The sequence below is a fragment of the Monodon monoceros genome, unplaced genomic scaffold (genome assembly GCF_005190385.1).
Source record: "Monodon monoceros isolate NGI ecotype Baffin Bay Population unplaced genomic scaffold, NGI_Narwhal_1 Super_Scaffold_3, whole genome shotgun sequence".
NCBI classification, from domain to species: domain Eukaryota; kingdom Metazoa; phylum Chordata; class Mammalia; order Artiodactyla; family Monodontidae; genus Monodon; species Monodon monoceros.
In genome coordinates this window covers 24071049-24081279 of record NW_021703780.1, presented here as the reverse complement: position 1 = coordinate 24081279, position 10231 = coordinate 24071049, and the positions used below count along the sequence as shown (strand labels likewise).

The following is a 10231-nucleotide window of genomic DNA, read 5'->3' as shown; positions in this document are numbered from 1 at the left end:
CCCCGAGGGTGACAGGCTCCAGAGAGTGCGGGGCCCAGGCGTCGGGGATAGCCAGGTCCCTATCCATCCATCCATCCATCCAATCACCAACCCTTCCCAGCTCCCTCAGGAGCCCGGTCATTCACTTTTTCATTCATTTCTATTCTGATTAAAGATCCCCTCCGTAGTTCCTCTCCAGACCGCTCTGTCGCGGCCACTCCCCTAACAGAACCTGGCTTTCGCCCGGCCCAATCATCCATAGCTCCGCCCCTCGTTCACCCCGATTCTTCCTCTAACTGCAGCGTTCTGTCCTAAGGCCCGACCTGCTTTGTTTGGTAATTTGGCTGCTTACCCTCAGGTATCCCTTGTCCGGGGGGAGGGGCCCTCAGCGTGGATTTCTCCAGCCGCTGTGTTCACCATGACGACTGTTGCAAAGCCCCGCCTCTTCACCCCAGGAAAGCCTCCAAGGAGCCCGTCACCATGACAACGAACTCTGGCGGCTCTGCGGGCACAGAAGCCGCGCCCTGCCTCGTGGACAGGGGAGGAGCGAAACGAAACAAGGGCGGGATTAATGACCCTAAGGCCACGCCCTCTCTGAAGAAGGCCCAGCCCAGCTCCGAAATAACTACTCGCCTGTTAGCACTTGCTACGCCCTGGGCCCCTGATTGCCGTAGCTCCACCACAAGTCCTCCCGGACCTCTCAGGGCGACCCCTTAAGGGAGGCCAGCCTCAGCCACCCATAACGCCCTTGGACTTTTCGTTGCGCTTATATTCGAGAGAGGGAGTCAAAGGGCGCTGTGAAATTCCCTTCTGCTTCTCCTTTGCCCACTTTGCTTCAAAAGCAGCCCCCGCTGTCTAATTGTTTTCGTCTATCACTTTGTCCCTCATTCAACCAACATTTATATCGGTCCCAGGTGCTCCTCCCCAGTTCTCCATTACTCTTGAGTTTTCTCTAAAATAATTCTCTTATTTTTATCATCCCAAGGCTCTTGGGGTGCGCGCAGTGGCGTGTGTTTTTCTCTCGTATTTCTTCTTTCGCGTCCGCCTTTCTTGGCGTGTCTCCGTCAGTTTCTTCCCATCTTCCGCATCAACACCCCGAGATCGGATGATTCTTGGATAGTGTTGGGACCACAGCAGGGAACCCTCGGGCGTCTGACAGGGCCGGATGCCTGGGTCCCGACGCCGGGCGCGCCCTCCCCAGCCGCCCGGCCAAGAGCTGAGCTTGGGCTGGGGGCCGCCTTCGCGTCTTCCCAAAATCTCTGAGGTGCAGCCAGGCGCGGAGAGCGAGCGCACAGCGCCGGAGCCTGTGGGCGCCGGAGATCAGATCCACCGACCTGCAGCTGAGCTGAGGCGGGGCCGGAAAAGTCGGGCGTAGGGAAAGGCTCTGACTTCCCGGAACCCACAGGGGGCACTGGGCTCAGTACGGTCATTAGCGACTCAGGTTGTCCTCGCTTTTGGATTTCTGACACGTCTTTCTCATCTTGAAAAATGGTGTCACAATTACCCCCTTTTGCAAGCCTATCCCCCTTCCCTCACCTCACATTCAGTCTAAGTCCAAATCTGTCCAATCTTTCTTCTAAATGCAACTCAGATTCATTCACTTCGCGGCTTCCCTCTCTTCTGCTAGACCAGGCCGCCATCTTGTGACTGGGCTCAGGAATAGCTTCCTAAGTGGTTTTCTGGCCTCAGAAATCTTTTACAAACATAAATTGATCTTGTTACTGCTCTAATGAAACCCCTTGGGTCGGTAGTTTCCATTGCGCAAGTTCTCCCCGGAAGCACTCTGCCCGCGCTCCCCGCCCCTCCCCCTTCATTGTCCGTTGACTTGTCTCCCGTACTAGATGGTGCACTCTGTGAGGGTAGTGACTTTGTGCAATATTGTATCCCCAACACCTGATGCAGTGATTTCATGAATGTCTGTTGAATTAATATGAAAGAAGTTTCCCCTCTCATTCCCCTGTTGCTGGGTCCTTGTCCCCAAGCCAGTATGTTAGACCCCAGAATGGCCGTGGGTGAGGACACTCTGTCCCTCTGGCTGTTCAGGCACTGATTTCCACCCCCAAAGGATGTTGCCTCTCCCCTTCGTCTTCGCCACCTTCTCTTCCACCAATATAAGGCCAAACTGGAGGCTGGTGGGCAGTCATGCGTGTTATGGCGGGCCCTGCAGGTAGCCGGAATCCGGGCCCCCCCCAAGCCCTGTACATGGTCCTCTTAATAATGCTGGTCCTGATGAGCTTGGCGTTTGGTAAGTGGCTCTAAGGGATCAGAAGGGTCTCCTATCCTGCTGGATAGGGAAACCCTGGATAGATGTCTGGGTACATCTGCCAAGGAGATTCAGGTAAACCCAGGCAGGAAGAAAGATGGGACGGGTGGGCTTGGGGGGATAATGCCTGGGGACTGATAATGTACTGATGTTCACTCTGAGGGAGATTTCTGGTGATTACCCCAGCGCTATCTCACTCAACAGCAGTGACCTGAATGGAGATACTAAAGGGAACCTCTTAGAATCTGAGGACAATACAGAATAGGGAGGGTTGGGAGAACATGCCAGATGACAGCCTCAGGATCCACGGCGTAGAACAAGGCTGAATCCAGCCTGATAACCTCACTTGGCTGCAAAGCACCATCGACACAGAAACAAGATCCAAAGTGTTTGCTAAGCATCTGCCTTACACCAAGTGCTCTGCTGGGTCTGGGGACTCATTAACACGTGCTCTGGGCCTGGGATCAGAGGAGGAGGGAGATGAATATGAATGCAGTTGGGGAGGGCTTTGGTGGACAAAGTTCAATATGAGTCTGTTCAGTGAGAGAACCACCAAACAAAGAATGTGGCCTTGGGCTGCTTGATGTCTCCTGTCTACACAAAGCTGAGATTCTTCCTGTCCTGTGATGATGCACCCTGATGTTTTCACTTCTGAACATTATAGATTAAGAAAGCATATTCAAAAGAGTCTGGGGGTTGGGTGGGGACAGTGAAACCAAGTCACAAAGGAAGAACTGTCCTAACAGGGCTGCCAAAAGTTGGAATGGGCTGCCTTGGCCTAACCTTTAAAAGTTAGAGGCTTGTAGAGTGCTGGGCACGTTAGCCCCTCAAATATATGAATAAATGAATGAATGAATGAGTTCCTCATTTCAGGAGGTAAAAGAGCAGAGAATGGAGATTTTTAATGAGAACGAAAGCTTCTGATGTTAGATTAAGCCAGATGGTTCATTAAAGAATTGGTGATTTCATGGTTTTCTGAGATGGGGAGGTAGGAGGGAACAGTGGGATTGGCCAGTCTGGGAATTAGGTGGGTTTGGGGTCAGTGCTTCTCTGTATTCTAGGTGAGTTTGAACGTTATGATCAAGAACCCCTTCATCAGATTCATTTAAACAAATACCTAAGCTGCTATCGATGCCTCTTGGAGACCAAGGAGGTGGGATGCCTTCTGGGATCTGACATCTGCCTCGCCCCAAAGGGCAGCAGCTTCATGACTCTGCTCATAAAGAGCAGTAAGCTGCCTTCTCCCTTTCGTCGTGGGCCCAGCCCATTCCCGAACTGAGTCTCTACCAGCCTTCTAAGCTGCACCCTAATCCTGGTTCCCACAACTCTGAGACACTGTTCCACCACTCTCCCTCTTTCCTTTCCTTTAGAGCCACTCCCCATCTCCACTTCTACTCCTCTCCCCTTCTCGGCTAACCCTCCTCATAGCACCCAGCCTTGTAGGGGACCCTGGAGATCACCAAATCTACTGGCCTTTCTTCAAGCTGCCTTCTCCCCATCTGTCAGCAGTAGTTCCTGCCAGCACCACTCTTCTCCTACATCTTCCACTGCTTCTTTCCAGTCTCCTTCACTGAGTCTTGCCTTTAACTGGGTCTTCACTAAGTCTTGACCCTTAACAGTTCACGTTCCCCAAAGTTTGGTCCTTAGCTCTCTTCCTCTTTACTCTCCCAGAGGATTTTATCTGCTTGCTTGGCTTCACCCAGCAGGCACATACTGCATCCTCCTAAAACTGAATGTTAGGCCAAACTGTAATGTCAAATTGCCCTCTGGATATCTCCACCTCATTTTCAACTTGCTGGAAATTGACTACATTCCCAGTTCCTCAAGCCTGCTCTTCCACCTGATCCCTCACCTTTTTCAATAATAAATAATAAACACATAACACAGACTCTGTACCCGGCATTGTTGTAAGCACTTACAACCCTCCAAGGTAGGCATTGTTATCCCCATTTTACAGACGTGGAAACAGAGGTGCAGAGAGGTCAGTACCTTGCATAAGTCTCCTAGAGGCTGAGCCACAGTTTGTGGTGGTTCCAGAGATGGTGCTCTTGACGATTGCTGTACAAATCTGCCTTCATTCAAATCCTTTCACTATACTTTTTGAAACAGCTGATGCACAGATGTGGTTCCATATCAGAGTATTCAAGAAAAGTCTCCCTCCCACTCCTGGCCCAATTCACCCAGCTCTCAGGCATGAATAAGATAAAACCATTTTTTAAATTGCCTTTATTATCCTTTCTGTGACCTTTTGTGCACATCCCACCCTATACAAATATGCTGTTTACTCCTTTTCACCTCTTTTTTTCCTCCACAAACAGTACCATACTACTGTAAGCACTGTTCTGCACTTGTTTTTCAAACTTAACAGTTATGGGGGATGTTTCCGTATCAGTTTGTAACCAGCTTCCTGTCCTGCTGCATGGTATTCCACGGCATGGGCATGTCAGAGTTGATTTATCCATCCCCCTACTGATGGACCTTTAGGTTGCTTCTAAGTTTTCACTCTGTCAAGCAGGGCAGCAGTGAACATCCCCGTACATGGGCACAAAGATTTCCCCTCTCTCATATATACAATAGCAGCAGAGATATCCTCTTCTACTTTTTTTAATATAAATTTATTTATATTTTATTTATTTATTTTCGGCTGCGTTGGGTCTTTGTTGCTGCGCGAGGGCTTTCTCCAGTTGCTGCGAGCGGGGGCTATTCTTTGTTGCGGAGCACGGGCTCTAGGGTGCTCCGGCTTCAATAGTTGTGGCCTGTGGGCTCCAGAGCCCAGGCTCAGCAGTTGTGGCGCAGCGCACGGGCTTAGTTGCTCCACGGCATGTGGAATCTTCCTGGACCAGGGATCGAACCCATGTCCCCTGCATTGGCAGGCGGATTCTTAACCACTGTGCCACCGGGGAAGTCCCTCATCTTCTCTTACTTTTTTTTTTTCCTCTTCTCTTACTTTTGATCCATAAAATAAACGACAAACACCTCCTGTCTGCAATCTGACCTCCAATACATCTCCCAACTTTTTCTTACATGGTCCCGCCTGAAGTGCTGGTTCTCCTCACTTTGCTCCACAAGTCCCAATTCGCCCCATTCCAGCTGTCACTGTATCTCGAATGGCTCTTTCCCACTAACCTTCCCTGGGAAACTTCCACAGAGTTCATGGCTGGTGACTCCCTGGCACTCGCTGGCCTGTCCAGTTCCAGGAATTGTTGCATTTTGGGGGTCCAGGGCAGGGTGTGGGGGCAGTGATGGTAAGTCCATGTGGGGTGAGGGGATAGGAGGGTTCGGGGCTTTACCTGGGAACTCTGTGTCGCTGATTGCTGCCGTCCCTCCCCAGACAGTGGTTCGGAGATCGTGGTGAGTGACTGCCGCAGCAAGGAGCAGATGAGTGATCGCTCGTACACCCACACTCCTCCAGTGCTGGGCTTCTAGATATTCTCTCGATGCTGCTTCCGGAATTTCTGCAATAACCCTCAGAACAGAATAAAATATGGTCCTTAGAACTTCCATAGAGACCTCTGGAGTAAAAACCTGCCAATTTCCAGCCATCCCCCTGCTTTCCACCTGGGGGCAGCCAGAACGATATCCGGCCCCACCCACCAGCCCTCCCTGCCGCCCTCAGCAGCAGCTACTGGACCCCAGTCCTATCTGTCTCTTGGTTGACGCCCCTCAACACCCCTATTCCCACTCTGCCCCTTCCCTAGGCTCCCTCTCCAGAATTCTCTGGAGTTTTCCTTCAAGGCCTCAGTCTGACATCTTTCCTCCTGTCTGTTCCCACCTCAAGGATGCCCCTTTGCCCTGCTTTGCTTCTTTTCCCACCATGGTCCTCTCTTGTCCAAAGTCCCCAGCTGTTCCTCCAAAATAAATAGGTGTGCAAACTGTTTGATTTGTCTCTCTCTTCTGGTGGATGTGGAGGCTGAGGGAGGTGGTACTGCCTGAGTGCCCCGTCAGGGGCAGGTAAGTGGCTCCCAGCTCTGCGGAGCTCTGCTCCTGCCCTGCCCCACTGTCTCTGATTCAGCTCTCAGCACAAAGAGGTGAAGAGGAACTGCAAGTCCTCCTATGTTGAAGACCAGAAGGGTAGTGGGCATCCTCAGAAGTGCTGTCAGACCCAGAGCTGGATGGGGACTGGTAGGGAGGTTCATGGGGGTGTGTTGGTAGAAGTGGAGCTGTAAGAGAACCAGTCCCAGGGAGGAGAGGGTGGGGAAGGAGCTCTGTGAAGAGATGCAAGGCCTAGTGGCCTCTCTGATCCCAGGCTCAACTTCCCTTTTCAAGGACCATGGTTAAGTTACTCCTCAGTTTCCGGCCTTGGGTTTCTCATCCTCTGAGGCTGTCTTCCAGTTTGACTTGCTGGAGCTGTGTAAACCTGGGCCCTTGACTTATGCTGAAGTCAGAGGTCATGGGGTAAAGTGGGGCGGCAAGAGAGGGACACAGTGGCTTGTACCTCTCTTTTTACCTCCAACTGCTTCCTGACCTAGAAACAAATGGTTTCTCCCACCAGAGCACAAGCCATTAAAGGGGCCACAAAAATCTACTAACATACATGCAAAATGTTGTGTAGGAAGAGTGTATGCTGTGTGATGTCGTTTCTATCAAGCACACAGACAAAATTCAGGGCAGTGGCTACCCCTGAATTTTAGGAGGGTCTAGGAGGGTGCATGAAGGCAGCTTTGGGTGCTGATAAAGGCCTTTATGCTAACTCAGGGAGTGGTAACACAGGTGTGTAGTTTACAAAAACCCACCTTTTGGTGCGCAAACATCTGTATGGCCAAAAAGGTTTAAAACTAAATAGACCAAAATCTGTGTGTATGTTTGCCTCTAAGGCGTGTCTATTTTTGAGTCCATTAACTTCTATCTCTGTGCACACGTTGACACACATTCGCTCAATCCTGAGGCACTATCCCTACTTGACAGGTGACCAAAATTCGGCACAGAGACCAACTTACTTAAGCGGCAGAGGAGCTGGGATTGGGCCTCCCAGCCACAGAGCTGCACCACTTCTCAGAAAAAGGTTTCATAGTCCCAGCGCTGGGTTGTGAGAGTCAGAAGGGCGGACACCTGGCTGTACTCACGTGCAAGTCTTGCTGCTTAATACTGGGCCTGGCTCAGAGCAGTGTGTCCAGTGTTTATTGAATGTATGGGGAAGGTTGCTTTCTGCATGCTTGCGGTTTTTCAAAATGAAAGACCCTACCACTGCAGCCCCACCTGTGTGCTCTCTGTACTCTCCCACCCCCTCCATCTAGGCCCTCACAGAGGGGGTCCTGGCTCCCAGGATCCTGAAAAGAACTGAGAATAGGCAGGAACGCAGGTGCCTCAGCTCCAGGTAACTCTGAGATGCAGACCTGGGCCCTCTGGTTTGCTCTTGAGTTTTCATGGTTGAGTATTTCCTCCTTTCTTATGTGGAAAAACGACATCACCCGGGTTTAACTTTCTAGGTTTTGTAGGGTATGTTTAAGGCTGGCAGGAGTCACAATCCTCATACTTTGATCTCTAGCTGAGCAGAGGGTGGGATGGATGTGGGCTCTTTGCGGCAGGCCATGAGGAACCACAAAGGCCAAGTGGAGTGGGCAGGGCTCTGCAACCCTGTTTGAACCCCACACCCAGTTAACTTTCTTTAACCTGTTTACACCTGCCCACACCGGAGCCTGACCCCATAAACAATGTGACACAGACTTAGCCCAGTTTGTTTATTCTGGAGGGAAACTGGAGAATGTGGAGCAGAGGACAGATCCTCTCCTCTCCCTGGGATTCTGTGCAAGTGGGTGTCAGGACTCAGGGACGTGAAGTGGGGCTGTGGAAGTCAAAGATGGGGACAAGAGATGAGAGAAGGAAGCAGGAGACCAGGCGGGAGTGAGGGTGGTGGAGACAGTGAGGTAGGAACACCAGAGTGCCCAGTCAGGAAATCTGCACAAAGTCCGCCTCTCACCCTTCTTGATGCAAGGTCAGTCTGGCACAAGGTTTTAGAGACAGGTGTAGGGGTGGAAATAGCCAGCTTGAGAGGGGATCAGGAAGATGGGGGGTGGGGGGGACGATCCCACTCAGATGATAGGAAAGGGATGAGGAAACCACTGTGCCTTTCCCAGGTCAGCCTAGGCAGAATTCACATTTGAGATCATTTTCTAGGTGGACGAAGGGCACTGGGTGCAGTGCCAACTGCTTTTTGGGGAGGAAACTAAACCAAAACCATACAGACGATGGAAGTACAAAGGAAAGGAAGACTGAGGACTCACAGACCAGAAAGTGTGAGTGTTCTGAGAGGGCAGTACATGATGCTGGGGTGTCAGGGGAGAGAGCTGGACCAGAGTGAAATCTGGGAAGGGTAAGACGTCACAGCCTAGCCCAGGGAAGAACCCAAAGTCCTGAATTGTTGAGGAACCAGTATATGCGGCGCAGGTCAGCAATGGACAAACTCAGATTCAGGGGCGGGACAGCCAGGGGGTCCAGGCCTTCAGAAGGCTCCTTCTCAGCACGGAAGCTGGGTAGGGGCAGTGAGAGGTTCAGGGCTTGGCAGAACCACTGGATCTGGGACTCAGACAGGGGCAGGGCCAGGGACCCCTCAGGGGCCCTCAGGGAGGGAGCTCTGGAGCCGGGGGCTGTACCAAGAGTTGCAGTAATCATACTGGCAGCACTGGGCGTAGTACCAGTGCTCTGGGAGGTAGGTGGGGTGTTTTTCTTGGCACCGGTAAGACTTGTGCTGTCCACAGCCCCGGATTAAGAAGCGAACCTTGGTATCTGGAAGAGAGGGGACAGCTAACAACCACTGCTGCCTCCCATAGTCCCCAAACCTGGCACCCCTTTCCCAGACTCTGCGATCCCTCACCCAGACCCAATTCCTATCCCAGACTCCATCAGAAGGCGCCAGAAAAATTAGCTTAACTGGCTCCACAGAAGCCCAGACCCCTCCCCCTCCAGGATCCTCCATCTCCTTAGACCTCAGGCCCCAAGCAGCCTTCATCTACAAGAGGAGACCAAGCCATGGGCTGCCCTACCAGTAGCCCCTTCCTGGGACTTGACTCACTATGAAAGATGCTGATCCCCATGCATGGGGATGAGCTGCTGATCGTGCACTTCTCTGAGCCTAAAACACATCCTATAGTAGGATCTTCTAAGAGGCAGAGGTGGCAGGTCCGGACTTCAGCAACAAGAGCTGGGGAAGTGGAAGACAGGAGAAATGGCCGTGTTGGCTCACTCCAAGTTCCCTGCCCTGCAGGGAGCCCGCTCATCCAGAGCCATCCCCTCCCTGGACTCAGTCACCCCTCCTTCCCTGCCCCCGTGTCCCACTTACCCTTTCCCACTGTGAAGCCCATCATGACCAGCACACCTACAAACATATGGGCCTTCATCATGGAATTCTGGGGAGAGAGGAAGCCCCTCAGGGGTGCTCTGAAACCCCACCTTCCTGTGACCATGCTCCTTGAGCCTGAACTGCAGGGTAGTTTTGACAGGCAGTCTGAGCAGGAGCTACCGCAGGTACAGAGCTGTATTCCTGACTGGGGGAGGAAGCTATTAACTTGGCAGGAGGGACATGTCCTCACCCACCAGGTCTGGTTCCTGAATGTGGGAGCAGTAGCCCAGACAGGGGCAATACCTGGGCCCCAATCCAGCAGTCTACCTTTGTCCTGCGTGCCTTTCAAGGGTGCATGGATGTTTCCTTCTCTGGTACCATCTGCTATCCTTCCCACACAATAGGGTCAGTCCCTATTGTTCCGGGAGAAACCTGAGCCCGGAAGCCAGTGCCCCCCATCCTTCTGAGATGCGCATGTCTCAGCTCCCCAGCAGGGGGCAGGCAGACACCACACAACAGCAGTTCTGGACCCTGCCCCTCCTTTCCCCACCCCTTACAGTTGTTTATTTTGGGACCACTTTCCCTGTAAAACCCAAACTCAAAGTGTTGTTGACTGCACTCCCTAGAGTATAAACAGACGACCACAGGTGGCCCAAAAAGAATATTTCTCTAATCTTTGAAATTTGATTTTTGAGTCTTTTGTGATCTTTGCA

General features: G+C 51.9%; 2 protein-coding genes across 2 annotated transcripts; one reads left to right on the top strand and one right to left on the bottom strand.

The window, feature by feature from the left end:
- The first annotated feature begins 2121 nt into the window (after window positions 1–2121).
- On the top strand, window positions 2122–5668 carry LY6G5C (lymphocyte antigen 6 family member G5C). The gene is made up of 3 exons (XM_029241786.1): window positions 2122–2224; window positions 3304–3471; window positions 5574–5668. Exons 1-3 carry the CDS (start codon window positions 2122–2124, stop codon window positions 5666–5668), a joined length of 366 nt encoding a protein of 121 aa, XP_029097619.1.
- Window positions 5669–8500: 2832 nt separating this feature from the next.
- LY6G5B (lymphocyte antigen 6 family member G5B) lies at window positions 8501–9674 on the bottom strand. The gene is given in 4 exon segments (XM_029244411.1): window positions 8501–8797; window positions 8799–8965; window positions 9252–9380; window positions 9519–9674. Coding segments are annotated over 4 exon segments (657 nt in total). The 5' UTR covers window positions 9643–9674; the 3' UTR covers window positions 8501–8560.
- Between the last annotated feature and the right edge of the window lie 557 nt (window positions 9675–10231).